This window comes from Hypomesus nipponensis, chromosome 22 (assembly GCF_054491055.1).
Source record: "Hypomesus nipponensis isolate SF chromosome 22, ASM5449105v1, whole genome shotgun sequence".
Classification (NCBI taxonomy): Eukaryota; Metazoa; Chordata; class Actinopteri; order Osmeriformes; family Osmeridae; genus Hypomesus; species Hypomesus nipponensis.
The window spans coordinates 4052501-4071051 of NC_140382.1; the positions used below are offsets into that span (position 1 = coordinate 4052501).

The 18551-nt window shown below is 47.6% G+C and overlaps 1 protein-coding gene across 2 annotated transcripts in view; it reads right to left on the minus strand.

Annotated features, from left to right (window-relative positions):
- fibcd1b (fibrinogen C domain containing 1b) overlaps positions 1-18551 on the minus strand; it is a 78298-nt gene that overhangs the window by 48068 nt on the left and 11679 nt on the right. The window contains exon 2 of one of the 2 annotated variants that reach the window (XM_084687798.1): positions 5767-5850. The exons of the other annotated variant lie outside the window; for it this stretch is intronic. Coding sequence (XP_084543924.1) covers positions 5767-5850 — 84 coding nt within the window. The remainder of the gene's footprint in view (positions 1-5766; positions 5851-18551) is intronic. 2 annotated transcript variants of the gene reach the window in all.

Genomic DNA, 18551 nt, shown 5'->3' on the forward strand with positions numbered 1-18551 from the left:
ACTGAGAGATGAAGAGAGAGAGAGAAAGAGAGAGAGAGAGACAGAGAGAGAGAGAGAGAGAGAGAGAGAGGAGGCTGATAGAGAGAAAGAGAGAGATGGAGAAAGAGGGCAACATCTACCTATTGACGATTAATGACTCGTAGCTCCCCCTGATCCAGCTCCACATGAATCAGTCTTGATTGCTCTTACTCCTCCATGATGCCATCCATGGATGAGTGTGTGAGTGGGGTGTGAGTGTGTGTAAGTGTGAGCACATATAGTGTGTGTGTGAGCACCTTACATTTGATCACTTTGTGTTGGTATGTATGTGTTCACATCTGTATGTGTGAGTGTTTCTGTATGTGTGAGAGTGTTTCTGTGTGTGTGTGTGTGTGTTTGCGTGGGCAGCCTTCTATAGACTTAATTAACATGTAAATGTGCAGTACACAGTGAACCATTCTAATTGCCAACAAACGGTTGAGTTTATGACCGCTCACTCTGCGGCTGATAAAGTGTGTTTTCCTGGAAACACATCCATCGGCTGTGTTTATTTGGAGCTTCTGTCCAGGGATGAGGATTGAAAGTGTACGTGTGCGTGCATGTTTGCTAGTTTGTGTGCATGCTTGTTTGCGCAAGGTCGCATGTGTGTGTGTATATGCACAGAAACACTATTTGAAAACGTTGCTGTTTATCTATGTGCTGTAATCATCTATTGTTTTGATGGGTACACAGTGTCTCTCTCTCACACGGGATAACACACACACACACACACACACATTCAGCGGGAACAAACCCCAGAGGCAGAGTAGAGACAACCTCTTGCCAACATGAGTTTAGATTAGAGGAGTTGACACCTACAGTAGGACGACTGCAGGAGTAGAGGTTGGAGGAGTAGAGGCTGAGGCCTACGATAGAAAAGGCTGGAGGAGTGGAAGCTAGAGGAGTGGAGGCTGGGGGCTAGGACAGAAAAGGTGGGAATTGTAGAGGCTGGTGGAGTGGAGGCTAGAGGAGTGAAGGCTGGGGGAGTTGAGGTTGGGGGAGTTGAGGTTGGGGGAGTTGAGGCTGGGGGAGTTGAGGTTGGGTGAGTAAAGGCTACCAGAGTGGAGGCTTCAGAAAAGGAGGCTGAAAGAGTATTGGCTGAAAAAGTAGAGCATACATTCAGATGCAAGAGGCAGATGCAAAAGACACTGCAGGTGAAATGGGTACAGGAATGACGGCTACTAAATTGTAGACGGGGAAACAAAAAAGAGCTAACCAAACTAGCTCGACGAAATACTGTCTCTCAAAAATACATTGGGTGCCATTGGGTATATGCATCTACCTATTTCCTTGCCTATGTGAAAAGGAACAAAAAAACGAACAAAAAGCACCATACAGCGTAAAACACGAACCCAAATTTGTCATGAAACTAGAGGATGATCCAGTATATACTTCCTACTAACAACTAATACTGATTTGATAACAAGCTCAAAGCACAACCGGCAGCCGACAGCAACAACATATACAAACACAAACAGCACAAACACAGAGTCCGTCAACACATGAAGAAAAGACAGGAAGGGTTATGAGGCAGACATGGAGAAAATGGGTGCGTCTCTACAAGCGTTGTACACTTGGATCTGCTATTCTCCCTGCTATCCACGGCTGATAAACAACACCGTTTAGACCGTCAGCTGTGCATACGCTGTGGGGTACCCACTCCTCTGTAAACTGAGGGCCCTGCATGGCTAGCCCGGGGGATCATTCTCAACCAGAGAGGCAAGTCTCTGTCCGCTTGACATGGCGGAAATCTGATGGTCTCGTTTCTGCTTTGATAGATCTGGGTTCGGACTGGAAATTCACCGTCAGACCATCGCCACAAAATCAAGCCCTTTCACCCATGCTTTTCACCCCATTTACCCCATTGATGGACGACCCATAAGGAGAGGAGAGGTTTTCCCCTGGGTCGTCTCTGTCCACATGCAGGTTGGCATCCTCCATCAAGAAAACATTTCATTCCTGGACATCGATGTTCCAGGGGCCTGTTCCACAAAGCACTCTCAAAAGAATTGTAATTAAAGTCCCAAACTTGACTTGAACGAACCTAACAAATCAGACAAGGCAAAAGCGGTTCCATAAAAGCCAAATTCTAGTTGACGCAATCAGTCTAATTTGAGCCAGGGTTAAGTTGTCAAGATAACTGCATGTGCGTGCTATTCTTATCCAGCCGGAGAGGTAATGGCCATAAAATGTAGCCACATGGATTTAGAAACATAATTTCTGGTCCAAAAATGAGTTTGCCTTTGTATTGTTTCTGTTTTTGAAGCTATGATAATACTATTAACCCTAACCCACAGTGGTTGGGGGACTGCGTGGTTAAGCTACAACATGGCACCACACCCACAGAAGGCAGGGTTACCCATTGTCCCAGAATCAGAGGCAATGCAGTGCTACAGCACGTCCAGGAGGCGCAGAATCAAGGCTTCATACGACCTTCTACCTCAGATTGCTTCTTGACATGGACCAGCCCAAGGTGACTGCTGTCACCATTTGGTCGCAACCGGACATAGTCAAAGCCCTCCAGAGATTCCCGGGCTTCACACACATACAAATGCTGTTCACTCGCAACTTTCGTTTTCACCAGTCCCCTTTACGGTCTCACCGTGATCCCTCTCTCCCATTTGTGGTTGAGGTGGTCTGGTGGGGGGGCATTGTCCTATCTCGACGTCAGGGCAGCTCAGCACAGCTTCATGATTGTGGTCACCTCTCTCTGAAACTCACCCGATTTGACTTCCCCATGACGTTAAGACCCTGAAGTCAGAACGTTGAAGCAGATGTGCTCTCTCAACAGATTGACGCTTCCATGCCTCCACTTTCTGAGGAGTGCATCCTGTCACGCACTTGCCTGGTGGTGCCTGGTACATTATGGTGACCGTGCCACAGGATCATTTGTTCAGTCTCCCGCCTCCTGCCCTCCTTCACGGGCCTCCGACCCTGAGTCAGTTTACTCCCGACTCCTCCAACCGATTCACGTCACCAGTGTACTCTCTTCCTCATAAGGTGAGCCTACGAGTGGTCATCCCTCACCCGGGACGTGACTCAGTTTGTCAGTGCTGAGCTCAGCGCGTGTGCAGTTCAAAACTCCTTGTCTGCTCCCTGCCTGTCTCTTACAACCGCCAACCATACCTCAGGGTCCCCGGTCTCACATAGTTGTGGATTTTGTCACTGACCTACCAAAGTCAGGAACACCATAGTCTAGGTGGTTGCAAATGGTGGTTGGTGGTTGCAAATTCCTTGTCTGTGCAAACTTTCATGGCGAATAAATCCCTTTCTGATTCTGTAGGCCGTTTTTATAAAGCCCGTTGCCTGCACCTCTTCCACAGCTGCCAACCACCATTGAGACAGGGGAGGTCCTTCTCTACCAAGTTTTCCGCCTATTCGGTCTGTCGAAGTCTCAGCCCTCAATTCATCTCCCGGGTGTGGTCTATGAGTCTAAACATCAGTTTGTCCTACCATCTCCAATCGAATGGCCAGAAGGACAGTCTAAATATAAAGCTTGGCTGGCGTCTCTGTTTTTCCCGCAGCATCAAGGGAGGCAGTTTGTCCGCCACTCGCTCAGCAGCTCCTCTACGGGCATTACACCCTTCCAGTGTGTGCTGGGAAACCAGCCGGCACTGTTCCCTTGGGTGGGAGAAGCCACAGCATTGCCAACTGTCGATTACCGTCTACGATGCAGTGAGGAGTTCTGGCAAGCTGCCCATGTTTGGCTTCAGAGAGCGGTGCACACCCAGAAGTTCCAGGCTGTACCCGACCACGTCTCTGGATGGCCTGCATTGCCCTGTCTGCTTGTGTACTGAAACCTTGCCTGTCCCTGACCACTCTCATGAACCAACTCTCCTCTCAAGCCCTCCCCCTCAGTGTTGTCTCGCTATACCACCAAGCTTCACCCTAGGATGGTATTAGCAAAGAGTTCAATGTTTGTCTCATCAGACCAGAGATTATTGTTTCTGATGCTCTTAGAGTCCTTTAAAAGCTGTTTGGCAAACTCCAAGAGAACTATCAGATACCTCTTACTCGAGAGTGACTCCCGTCTAGCCACTCTACCATTCATATCTGATAGATGGAGTGCTGCTGAGTTGGTCAACTTTCCAGAAAGTTCCCCCAGCTCTGCAGAGGACTTCCGATGCTCTGTTGGAGTGATTATTGGGTTCTTGGTCACCTCCCGGACCAAGGCCCTTCTTGCCTGCTTCCTCAGTTTGGCTGGACAATCACATCTTAGACACAAGTAAAATTCTGATGGTTCAAAATGTTTTCCATTTCACAATAATTGAGGCGACTGTCTTCTGAGGGAACACTTTAGAAATTGTTTTATACCCTTGCCTTGATCTATGACTCACCACAATTTAATCAGAGAGGGCTACAGAGAGATCCTTTGACTTCATGGCTTGGTCGTTTTCCTGACACACAGTGTGAATTGTTGGACCTTATCATGCCCAATAAATTCCCTTTGCCACAGGTGGACTCCAATCAAGGTCTAGAAACACCTCAATGATATGTAAAGCAAACAGGATGCACCTGACCACAATTTGGAGTGCAACAGAAACATTTGTACAGTACAGGATTTTCAGTACTTCTCTTCAATGAGAGATTTCAGTTTTTGATTAGATTTCCTTTTGATTTGGCAAAAATGGGAAATTATGGGTAATTGTATTTAGATTAATGGAATTAAATACTATTCAGTTTACAATGGAAATCTACAAAACAATTAAATGTGCTAAAAGTGAAGGAGGCACTGTAGATACTGTATCCATATAAAACTGTACATACTCTGTATAGAAAGAGAGAGGCAGAGAGAGGCAGAGAAGAGAGAGAGAGTAAATTTATGGAGGGAGGGAATCTTCTTTTCTCCCTGTCTCACTCTTTCTGTTTCATTCTCTAATTTTCTCTGTCCTTCTCTCTCTCCCTCCGTCTCTCTCTTTCTCTCTCTCTCCTCCGTTCTCTGTCTCTTTATCTCTTCCTTTGCTCACTCTCCGTCTCTTGGGCAAAACCATCAAAAGAGGTACAGAGAGAAAAGAGAGGGGAGCGGAAGAAAGGGTGGAAGGAGACAAATAAGAGTTTGAAAAAAAGAGGTAGAGAGAGATAGAGGTGACACGGACGGAACGAGGGAGAGAGGCGGAGGAGACACCGTCGTCCTCTACAGCAGCAGACAAACATTACATAAGCAGGAACCCACAGGGTACTCAGAAAACACACACATACTATAAGCACGTAGCGCGCCGCGCACACACAATCACACACACACAGTCAGCCCCACACAGATGCACACTATTATTCAGAGTGTGTCAGGCTAGCGTGTGAATGGTTCAGGCTCCGTCGGGTTCTTGCAGTGCCGAATTGCAATCCCTAATCCTCATCTGACGCCGCAGGGTTTCGGCTTCTTTGGGTGAGGTCTGGCAGCTACCCCTCCACCCCCAATAAACAAACAAGCACACATACTCTCCCCCCATGACTACAAGGAGCTATCTAAGAACTCTAATCTCTTATGCGGAAGAGAGACTCTGAAGTTATCCTCCTCGACTCAAGGAAAGCAGAGAGACGGAGAGAAAATGGTGGTGGGGTCGGGAAAGAAGAGGACGTATGAATGGAGGATGTCAGAAAGATGAGAGAGGGAGTAAAGGGGGAGAAAGTTTGTATTGTGTGTACCGTACAGCGTCTGAAGGTGGTGTGTCTGTGTGTCTGTGTGTCTGTGCTAGAAGGGTGTGTATGTGTGTGGACACGTGTGTGTGTGTGTGTGTGTGCAGCCCTTACCTTGGGCGGGGTCTCTCTGACTGTGTCTGAATCTGACCAGCGGTGTTTGAGCGTGGAGGAGCTGGGCACACACTCACAGAACGTCTGCATGGAACAAACAAACAAGCCAATGTTGTTGTTGTTGTTGTGGATGATGTTTCTTCTTCATGAAGTAATGGATATATTCTAGACATCAAGTTATTACACACTGTTGAGATCTGATGCTGGAGACACTGATCCAGGACTGGTCTTAACGGCACCTTGGTGTGCCATGCTAACTAGCAAACTAGCACACCACAGATACACCACACATTTCATGTGTGATCAAATTCCAGTTACGAAAACTACGAAGGGGTCCCTCAGAGACAACACATTCAGTTTCTGTGAGACGGCGTGTGAGAAGCAGGGTTAGGGGGGTGAGACAGGGTGCACCAAAACACTGGGGACATCGAACATTCATGGTGAATCCTGCTGCTACAGAACAGTCATAGTAAGTTCACTCTGTGCAATGAAGGTGACCATGAATGTGTGTGTGTGTGTGTGTTTGTGTGTCCACTGCAGAGATAAAACGGGGGTAATTATGAGTGTGTCATAGCTGAAGGGGTTTAAACTGCTCTGAAAGAGTACATCATGTCCCCCCCACACACACACACACATACCAAAACACACACACACACACATCGAAACACGCTCCCAAACACCTGTGCAAGATAAATGCTGCTCTGCTGAGCCATGTTGTTAATGAAGCATGACAAAAGTGTATAAAAAGCAAGAAGGCTCTTTATGAGCTCTGTGAATGATACTGCCACATTGTGTGTATTTGTGTGTGCTTGTGTGTGTATGTGTGTTGTGGTGGCTGTTTCAGACGTCGCTCTGTGGGCAGATCAATGTTTTCACTACTTTGACACCGTCTCCCTCTTTTCCGGCCATTGTTGCTGCCGATGGGACTGACAAAGAAGCCATTGATACTCTTGATCAACTTGTAATAGAGAATGGAGAAAAACAGGAAACATCCCTTAGCATCCCATTTACAGTGACGTGTCATTGTCACTTTAAGGAACACACAGAGCCTGTTAGCAGCGTGTCCTCATCAATTCAAGAGTACTGGACAGAGTTGTATCTGCCCCTTGATGCCCTTGCACCCACCTCACGTAGCAATTAATAGAAATGGCATGCTGTGGTTAGATCCCCACAACTTGTGTCCGTGTGTTTGTGTGTGTTTGTGTGCGTGCGGGAGAGAGAGGCAACTATGCATACTTTGAAGGCTGAAGCGCACACATGCATTTGCTGTTCACACACTGTTCTGCCCTCCAGGCAGCTTCATTACAATGGCAAGCACGTCTCTAGGCTTTAGCCTGCTCACTCCCTAGCCTGCTAACACCTATCACGGCTTCCACGCACACACACACACACACAAGCGCAACGTACTCCAACCCCCACTCTCCCACCCCGCCGCTGGCGCACCTGGAGGTACAGTATGTGTGTGTGTGTGTGGCGTGGTGGTGGGTTAGCTAGTGTGTTTGTCTGGTTCTAATCGAGCTTCCCAGCTCCAGCTGCAGGGATTTAGCACTAATAGAATATTTGGGCTTTTCATTGGACAGCCCGTATGGAGAGGATTCTATCTCAACAGCTCAGTCTGACAGACAGGAGTGCTTGTGTGTGTGTGTGTGTGTGTGTGTGTGTGTGTGTGTGCGTAGAACATAACTTGCTTTGGTTTTCCCAATGTGTTGTGGGACAATTTGTTTGTCAGGTTTGTTCGAGATTACTCGTCCCTTTGTGTGCTCAGGTGTGTGCGTGCGTGTGTGATCTCGGCAGTCTAGTGAGGTGAATTTAAGCCTACTGCCCACTAAGCCGATATAGAGGAAGAGGCTTTGCACACGTTCACTCCTGGGCTTACTAATCATTTACCAGGATGGGCACAATCCAAGGGAGAGAGGGATGGAGAGAGGGAGCGAGAGAAAGAGAGAAAGAGGAAGAGAGAGACAGGAAAGAGGGACATGCCGGAGGCAACTTTTGAATGAAGTTGAACAAAAGTTTCATATTGAATGAGAAATAAACAAATATCATTGGAATTATACAGCTTTTGAATGCGATATTGCTCTATAACAATAGTGTCATTAGCAGGGTTTCTGTAAACCTGTTAGCTGACACATTCCAGTTATTGTTGTTGATGATTATTGTTCACATTAACGTTCAAACTTATCATAAGGTTGGATGGTGTTTTGTTTGTATGGAACCATTCAAGACCTTCCTCGCCTCTCACCCTAATCCCTCTCTCCTAGCCCACCTCGGCCCTGCTTCTAGGAGAGGCAAGCTCACAAACAAACACTGACAACAAAGAACAGCAAAAAGCAGAGAACCTTAAAAAGACACCTGCTGGGCTGTCCTTGTGAACACATTGTTTGTGACTGCTCTGCTGATGCTTTTGTTAACCAGTTGCCCTGCTGCTGTCATTATGAGAGCTCTTTCTGAAAGCCCTGAACCTCCATGTAGCTTGCTGTAGGCCACTGTAATACTCTAAAACCAGTTTGATGCTCCAGGATAACAAAATGGGTACCTGGAAGATTATGTGTGCTCGTTTGTGTTCTCTGAATCATCCTACTGTGTACACGCACACCATTCCAAGTGCACACAGAGTCCAGGGTCCACTGACACATGCACACACACAGGCACTCAAACATACAAACACACAGGGAGGGAGGGAGGGAGGGAGGGAGGGAGGGAGGGAGGGAGGGAGGGAGGGAGGGAGGGAGGGAGGGAGGGAGGGAGGGAGGGAGGGAGGGAGGGAGGGAGGGAGGGAGGGAGGGAGGGAGGGAGGGAGGGAGGGAGGGAGGGAGGGAGGGAGGGAGGGAGGGAGGGAGGGAGGGAAAAAAAGTGAAAGGGAGGGAGGGAAAGAGAGAGGGATGGAAGGATTGAGGGAGGGAGAGCCCTGCAGTAGCCCAGGCAGATGAGCTTGGTCCTGGGAGACAGATCACCAACTCCACCCTTCACTGGGTGTCCTTGGAGCTCAAAGAATATCAGACACAGAGGCAGGGAAGCTGTCACTGAACACGCACACACACATCCTTCCGCGAACATCCACAGACACAGAGAGAAACGCAAAAATACATCTTTCACAGAAACACACTCACAGAGACACAACCGTTAAACAACCCCCCACACACACACACACGCACACACATACAGGCATCAAAGCTGCTCGCATCATCGCTTCAAAAAAGAACACCAATGCTCAGTGTTTTTGACATTTGGGAGTCCAGTCGAAGAGCTTGAGAGAGAGGTAGAAATGTGGGGATTAAGTTCATCTATTCCTCCTGGATGTGAGGATTAAAACAGTTTCCCCTCCTCACTCGAGGGTCAGAACTCTCTCATTCACACCCTAATCTGCAAATCTCACTCAATCCCAGGCAGATGCAAAGTCACGCCCTTTAGTAATCATGCTGGAAAAACCGGCACTAACGACCTTTAAAATGAACCCCTATCCATCACCAGTCATACCCCTGCCTTGGAAAAAAGCACAGAGGAAAATAAATATTCAGTATGAATATTTCAAACTGATAAACAGTCTACTTCTGGCACACACACAAACACACACGTGCACGCATGCACACATATGCGCGGACAAAAACATGCACACACACTCACAAACATACACATATACATACATGATGAACTGGAATGCTCAAATATAAATGCAGAAGCAGCACTTCAGTGAAAGTAAAAACATTTTCATCACACCATGAGGGCTCTTCAAAAGATACCGGCCAACTGACTGCTGCTGGGAGTAGGCACACAAACCCACATACACATGCATTCACACAGACACCCACACAAGCACACACACACACACACACACACACACATTCACACAGACAGTCTCACAAACACACGCACACGTTTGCCTAATGAAAGCATACCTGCAACGAACACTTGGGCTCACTAAAGCTTCTCTTCAGAAGCACTCCATCCCCAGCATGCTAGTTTGGCTAAGAGCACACTCATTACTCACTTCACACAGAACTGACAATTAGACGGGACATTTTCGCTGTCTTTGTCCCTTCTCCGCTGTGACGAAGTCGATTGGAAGGTGCAGTTTTCACTCGCTTCGTCACGGGGAAATTGGGGCCATTGAAATGCCATTGCTAAGTACACATGTCAAACAAATTCCATAAATGTACTAATCAACACGAACTCACAACACATCTACAATCCGTTTATTTATCGTCAAAAGAGATCGCAAAAGAGTGTGCCATTAGCGATGGAAGCTAGTGATGTGGTTCTTCGTGGTGGAGATTACCTGCATGTACATTCGGGCAAAAGGGATTGCGCATTTCTGGGGTACCTATTGAGAGACGTATCCGAGGCACGGGTGGCCAGGTTCAAGGACAGAAAGTATTTTTTTTTCCCTGCATATGCTTTCTCATTGCTTGAAGTATTGCATAACTGTTTAAAGTGTATTTTTGTATGAATGATGTGCTCATCATAGTATGTAGAATGTACTACTTGGGGGTTATTTATTGGCTGCAAGAGCTGTGCATGCAGGTGAAAGCAGGTATAGCATTAAAGTTTAGTCCGGAGGTAGGGTATACCTGAGCTTGAGCCTATGGAAGGGAGGAGGTCTGTCATTCAGGGGGACTCATGTTGGCGTACGTATGTTCGGAGAATGTTTGTACTCCTCGTTCACGGGCTGCAGCCTATAATAAAGAGGACTTGCTATTTTTGACACTCCCGTCTCCTGCGTCTATGGTCGATCTCTACTGGACCCTGTGGTACGTTACTCTACGCTACCCTCCATCCGCTACGCAACAGCCTACACTTCAATCTTCTTACAGATTTCAGTCATACAGTAAATACACACACACACACACACACACACACAGGAAGTAGTACTCAGAAACACACATGCACACTAACGCACATGCTCAAACGCAAATGTACAGGCACAGAAATGTGCACTTGAGAACGAGTACGCACAAACAGGAAGACACAAAAGTAAACACACACAGACACACAAACGCACACGAAGGAGCACTAGAACACACGAGCCCTCACATACCCAGTAACACACAATCAGAAACACAGGCACACACACGCCCGCAAGGAGGAGCACTCAGAAGTGCACACACACACACACACACATACACACGGTATGGAGAACTCAGACGTAAACATGCACCCACATTTGAGTGCTCGCATATACACACACAGCATTTAAAGAACTGACAGATCTCCGCCCCTCAGCCTTGGAATTCTAATAAAAGAGTGATTGGAGGCCACTGGTGTCCTGCCTCCGCCAGCTGTATATATTAACATACATCTACAATATACGTATGCAGCGCTGAAACACTCATCCATAACATGAATTAGATACAGGGCAGCACACACACCTGTACACACACACACACACACCTCTAGATCACGGTATAGATACTCAGACTGTTTTACCTCACAGTCACTGCATATCACGTTTTTTTTCAGGGTGTGTGTGCGCTAGTCTGACCTTGGGAGAGAGCAGAGTATGATGTCGATAGGTTTCGACGAGTGACTGACCGCACTCAACACCCAGAACGCAGCCTCACGTGCAGGTGTCACGAGCGCATTTCAGCCTTGTCCTTGTGTCCCTCCCCTACACCTCCACCACCCTCCCAACCCTCTCCTCCCCATCCCACCCACCTCACACACAAGACCTCCAACATTTGCATGGTTGGATTAAAATCCAATTCAAATGTACAATTGTGTTCCCATCTGACAATCTTTTATATTGGGTGTATGTTTTTGCGGTTTTCTTTTTCCAGGAATTGGTCAACGTTGTTGCATTACAGCTGCCTCCTCTTTTGGCTGGTTTCGGTGAGAGACTCCAGCACTCCCTAACAGAACTAGGCAGCCCTCCCTGCCAGCTTGTTCCGCAGGCATGTGACCGGTGGACGTCCACTAGCGCCGCCACCTGCTTCCCAGACACAACCCAGAACCAGAGGAGGAGGAGAGGAGCTGAACCAGATCAAACTGGGCCAAGCGCCCCCTTCTCCTCCCCCCCCCCCCCCCCACCCCACACACACGATCGAACACGCATACTGCAAGACCTGCCTAAACACAACCACTGTGCACACGCATTCAACCAATCCAACCACACATATACACTGGATCCCTGCACGTAAACAGTGAAACACACACGCGCGCACACAAACAACAAAGGGTCCCACATGGACTCACCTCTGTAATCTGCTCAGCACTCTAAAAGAGACTAAAAGAGACGGGAATGAGTGGGAGGATGAGGGCCGTTTGTTTTGAATGAATGCGCTCCCTGTCTCCCAGTGGTTCCTCCGAAGCTTATCCAAGACACAGACGATAAACCATCGTGGCGGCTTCCACATTCTGATTGGATCTGTCCTCGAACAGCCAATCACTATCTGGCCAATCAGCACATGGTTCGAGACACCACATTTTGAAGTCGACGGCATACGTAATGTGGATGCACTGTATATATAAGTTGTGTTTATGTGTGTTTGTGTTGCTTTCTGTGTGTGGGTTAATACGTGTCGATGTGTGCGTATAGGTTGATGTGTTGTGATGTGCGTTTGGGGGCACGTATGGGCTTTTTGTGTAGGGGTGGATATGTGTGTGTGGTTGGCTGGATTTGCGTGAGTGTTTGGATAAATGTGTTGTAATGTGTGTGTGCGTTTGTTTGTCAATGAGTGTGTTCAGACTGAGTGCTATTGGGTGCTAAGTGCTGGTCTGAAGAAGTTCCCTTGGGAGGAAACCAGCTATAGGAGTCTGGGGCTGTGTGAGGGGCCGAGAGCCCATATGAACTCACTCCTCCCCCTAATAACCAGGAGGTGGTATCTCCCATTGGCCATTAAGATAGCGGGTGTTCCCAATTAAACCATCAAATAGGGATAGTGCCATGCCTCATCTCCCTCGCATGTCTTCCTCTGAGACATAGAAGGACAAGCGTGAGGGAATGAAAGGGAGAAACAAGAGCATGCTCGGTCCATTTAAGGCTTGTTCTCACAGGATGCTCCAGGGGATGGGGGTCCGTTCAAAAATGTTCAAGAAGTCCTTAAAGGAGTTGAGAGAACTCTGCTGTGAAAAGACAATAAAACAGCAAACATGTCCTTTTCTTCCCAAGAGAGGAGAGGAGAGGAGGGGTGAGATGAGGAAAGGAGGAAGGATGAGAGGAGAGTAGGTGTGAGATGAGGAGAAAGGATGAGAGGAGAGTAGGGGTGTATGAGGAAAGGACGAGAAGAGAGGAGGGGTGACATGAGGAAAGGAAGAAGGATGCGAGGAAAGGAGGGGTGGACGTCACAAGGAGATGAGGAAAGATGAGAGGAGAGCCGACCAGAAAGTCAAATTCCCTCTTGTAATTCCAGAGCATAGAGAAGAACAGAAGAACGATGACATTGGAGGTAACCAACCATGACAAAGACACCTTTTGCCATTGCCTTCACTTACAGTAGCTCTTCCTGATTAGCAACGGGGCGTTGGCGGGGTGGGGGTGTAATCCAGTGTGACCCTAGAGGAGTACGTGCCGTGTGCAGGGTGGGACGATATGGAGAGGACGGGGCGCAGCCACTTCTCTCAGACCTATGGACATCTCCCACCCCAAGGATAGAGTGATTCACTTGGTTGCTGTGTCTCTATCAATCAGTAAGAGTCGACTTTAACAAGCACACGCCGACCCCGCCACACGAGAGTGACACAGAGGAGGTTCCAGCGCTGTGACACGTTTTGAGGGGGCATGTATTCATGAAAAGTCATTATTTGAGCTAAAGGTAGGCTAAGAAAACACTTAGGAATCCCTGATGACAATGATCTACCTCACAACGCACGGTACATTTCAAAAGCCACAGGCAAATGGCATATTCTCTCACCTGACAGAAACCACTCAAAGACGAGCACTGTCTTTTGAAGGAGGCAGTAGAGAGAGACTGTGATGGAAGAGAGCAGGAAGGGGAAGCAGGGGGGGGGAGACAGGAGACAGACACAAAAAGAAGCTAGAACACTTTGTTCTGAAAAGCAAACAGTATTGAGCGCTCAAGTCAACAGTTCCAATCCTCCAGAGCTGAAAAGACTCTCTCTCTCTGACAGTGTGTGTTTGCTCCCTCGGCCGCTAAGCTAACGAGGCTGCCACCCCTCTCTCTCTCTTGCCGTCTCCCTGTAATGGCTGCCCAATCTGGCTGAGTTAGGGGCTCTGGAGCTCTCCACGTTGAGGGGTTTGATGGCCGAACACAAAGGACGAAGAAGGGGGGAAGTGAGAGACCGCGGGCATGAGCGTGCTTAGAGACGGTCACTAAATGACGTCGCTAATCATGAGCGGAGGGAAATTTGTTTACTTTGCCTATCCATCTGGAACTCTATAATGAATGTCTAATCCCCTCCCTCCCTCCCTCCCTCCCTCCCTCCCTCCCTCCCTCCCTCCCTCCCTCCCTCCCTCCCTCCCTCCCTCCCTCCCTCCCTCCCTCCCTCCCTCCCTCCCTCCCTCCCTCCCTCCCTCCCTCCCTCCCTCCCTCCCTCCCCCCGTCCGTACCCCTACCCCCATCTCTCCCTCTCATCTCTTTAGCTGTTTCACTCAAGCATGTCCCAATATTTACAGTGAGGATGACATGTCGGTGGGTAGGTGGAGAGGGGGGGGTGCAGGCAAAGAGAGGACTCGTTCCCCTCTTGATGTTTGACGACTCTGTTCGACATCACAGCGGCGGATCAAACAGAATCCTGCTGTCATTTCCTGTGCAGAGGGGCTGGATTTGCATGAACAGGAAACAGAATTAGATTGCAGTTGAAGACGACAGGTGATTCAATCAAGTCAAATCAGCCCTACCTTTTTTAATGGGAATGATGTCAGCTTATTGAAAGTATAAGGAGCTGCCATGCTTTGTTGTGTTCCAGTTAGACATGTCCCGTTTAGCAGAGTTTCAGGAGGCTAACTTGTCGTAATTTTATAACAGGATAACAGTGACATTTGTGACAAACCATGCTGGTTGCCAGTCTGTATTCCGTAATTGTAATGATTAGCTGAGGCCTGGGAAACACTAGCTACCATGAGAAGTCTTTTCAGGTATCTTTTAAGATGGCTGGCCTATCATTGGAGTTTCTAGCAGACTTCAAAACTAATAGACAATAGAAAGGTTCATTACTGAAGACCCCTGCTGACATTGTCTTTGGAGGGGTGAGATTAAATTCTTTATTAGTGTCTGGGGAGACAAAGAGAAGGCATAGAGGCAAGTTGAAAGAGAAAAAGAGAGAGTGACAATACGAAAGAGTAGCAGAGAGAGAGAGAGAGAGGGAGAGAGAGAGAGAGAGAAAGAGAGACGGGGAGATAAGGAGAGAGAGAGAGAGCGGGAAAGGGAGAGCTAGCATCGTTAACGAAGAGTACAAGTCCTTTTTGGAGGCGTTCATTAAGACGCTGGAAAGAAATGTAATTATTTTTCCAAAGACGCCAGCGGGTCTCGTGTCTTCAATAAGTGACGGGTGACGATCTTGCTGACGGGTGGTGTTGATAGCTCAGCCGTAATTGGTGTTTAAGCTGTAAGTGGCTCGTCTGCCTCCCTGGCTGCCAATGCCAGCCTCGGCCTCCTGTGATCCTGCATGGTTGACACCTGACTACAGTTATCAGAGATAACAGGCATCACCGCCCGTCCAACTGAATCTGACACACTGACAGAGCCAGGATGAATGGCTTGCAAACTCACCAACTGTTTGTGGAGAAGTTCTCTCTCTCTCTCTCATTCTTTCTCTTTTCTCGTTTCCTTTCCTTGGTCTAATCTCTCTTTATCGTTTCCTATCTTCCTAATCGTCCTTTTCAGTGTTATCTCTCTATCTCCATTCCTCAGTTCCATTCCTCTCTCCTGCCACAGCAAGTTCCCCACTCATGCTCTCTCTCTCTCTCTCTCTCTCTCTCTCTCTCTCTCTCTCTCTCTCTCTCTCTCTCTCTCTCAGTTTCTCCTCTCTTGCTCTCTCTCCATCTCCAGCAAATCACTTTTTTCAACTTTACCCCCCTCCCCCACCCCCGTTATACGCCACCACTCCTGCACCTCATCCTTCTCTGCTCCTCCTTGCCTTATTTCTCCACGCCTCTTGTCCTTCCCTCCCTTCCACTCCCCCTGCTGGTGGAACGCTCCAAGAGAGACCCAAAGTAGAGGACCCCAACATCCGCCAGCCAGGGGTCGGTATCAAATTACCACCGCAGACGACTGTAGACTAAATCGCTCAAACTGATAAGCACTGTTACTGAAGCTATTAGACAGTGCAGCACAGAGGAACAGCCATGACTAGCCTAGCAGCATCCATCTTCCTCTCCCATCTCTCCTTTCCCTTCTCTCTCCCACTCATTTTCTATTGCTCTCTGCTTCTTTTTCTCTCTCTCTCTCTCTCTCTCTCTCTCTCTCTCTCTCTCTCTCTCTCTCTCTCTCTCTCTCTCTCTCTCTCTCTCTCTCTCTCTCTCTCTCTCTCTCTCTCACTCACTCGCTCTTTCCCTCTGTTTTTCTCTCTCTTTCGCTCCCTCATCCAACTGTCCTCCAGTCAAACTCCCACAGCGCCAGATTCTCTGAACGGTCAGACCACTTTGCACCTCCCTGACACCTACCCAGAGTGCCAGTGTGAACAACACAGCCTTATGGGAAGTGGAGTATTCCCCTGGCAGTGTACTGCTGTGAGATGAGATAAAACATCTGAACGACTTTCTTAATGGACGCAGACTCTGAAGCGACTGCAAAGGCTTCCCTTTCTCTCGCTCTCATTTATTCAGTCATTGTTCATCTATTATACTGGGACTCATAGCCTTAAACTCTGTTTACAGAGTGATTACATAGCTGTCACTCAAACGTTTGGACGATAGATCCGGTTCAAACACTCCTACATGATGAGTCATCTTAGGCCATCCTATGTTCTCATGTCTGGGTTTATCTAATATCATTGAGAAATATGTGAGAAAGAGAGAGAGAGAGAGAGAGAGAGAGAGAGAGAGAGAGAGAGAGAGAGAGAGAGAGAGAGAGAGAGAGAGAGAGAGAGAGAGAGAGAGAGACAGAGAGAGAGACAGAGAGAGAGAGAGAGAGAGAGACAGAGAGAGAGAGAGAGAGAGAGACAGAGAGAGAGAGAGAGAGAGAGAGAGAGAGAGAGAGAGAGAGAGAGAGAGAGAGAGAGAAAGAGAGAAAGAGAGAAAGAGGGAGAGAGAGAGGTAAGAGAGAAAGATGGAAAGCGAAGAGGAAGATTTTAAAAAGCAGGGAGAGAAAAGTGTGAGAGGGAGGGAAAAGAAGAGGGAGAGATCTCCCACAGCGATATAAAACTTTGGTGGAATGTTCTCCGGAACTGAAAGGGTCACCAAGCCTAATCCGTCTATACATCAGCTGAACTAGAATCTGCTCCCATTCCATCTGATCCGATCTCCAGCTGACCCCACTGCCCCACCGCCCCAGCCAAACTCACAGCACTCCATTCTAATAGGCGACAAGCGACGTATGGCAAATCATCATTTGAAAGAAAGCTGTTGCCATGGAGACCGAGGATACCCATATTGCCAGAGATATCCCCTCCTCACATCTAGAGCCATGCGATGTGCTGATGCCACCCTTCCATCCACACAAACACACACACACAAACACACACAAACACATACACACAAACACACACACACACACAAACACACACAAACACACACACACAAACACACACAAACACAAACACACACACACACACACACAATCCAACTCGTCCACTCTGACTGAATGAGGGATCAGATTAGTGCCTTACATTATCACTCTAATCTGCGCTTTAACCCCCCCCCCCCCACACACACACACACACTGATCAGCGCGATCAGGCTTCACGCACGGGCGCACACGCCCACACACTGTCCCAGTATTAACGACTCATCACACCGTCTCATCAGCAACGTGCGAGTGGCAAGGTGCCTGGCTAGCATCACTTTAAATGTGCATATGGAGAATCCATAGAGTGCTGGAGGAATTCCGTATTACCGTACAAAGCCTCTGATTGGACGTGATGGGAGTTTGAGTTTGTTGGCATGCACTTGGTGCATCATCACTGGTTCCTGCCAGCGTGAATCCCTCAGTAAATATCACACACATCACACACTATTATTGATTTACATTAGCTAACTGGTAAATACACAGGAATTCATTTTTAATCAAAGCACAAATATCCTGGTACACACATATATTGTGTGTGTATGTGTGCGTGTTAATCCGTGTGTACTGTATGTTTGTGTGTGGGTTTGTGTGATTGAGTGTGTGTGTGTGTGTGTGTGTGTGCGTGAGTTTGCTGACAAAATTTGATTTCTACATATGAAATGATTAAATATGAATGTATTTTGGTTTGAAGTGCATGGCAACCTTCTCCATAGACCACGTTTGAATGGTTATCTAACAGGGATGAAATCATGTTATCTTGTAATAAAATGAAAAACAAACTGAATTTCAGCAAAATAATAACTTCGGAGAGCAACATGGTGAGTCACTATGACTTCAGAAGAGAGAATAGAAGAGTAACTCCACTCTTGAAATGGTTGATATACTTTATCTTAAGTTTGTTCTGACAGTTGACCATCACAGTTGAAAAACGTATTTTTGAAATGTGAGTGATAACGTTTTTGTAATTTTTTAAAAGACTGTTTATCTGTAAAGAGAGTGTTGAGGGGTTGGTGTCAAGTCTAGGAACTCCACTCACCCCGACCCTGACCTCTGACTGTCGACAGCAGTCTAGGGAAACACAGGAAGCATAAACTGCAATGCAGCAAAAAATAAAACAAACAAAAAAAATGCTACATCATTGCATTTCCTGCTCGAGCTGCCAAG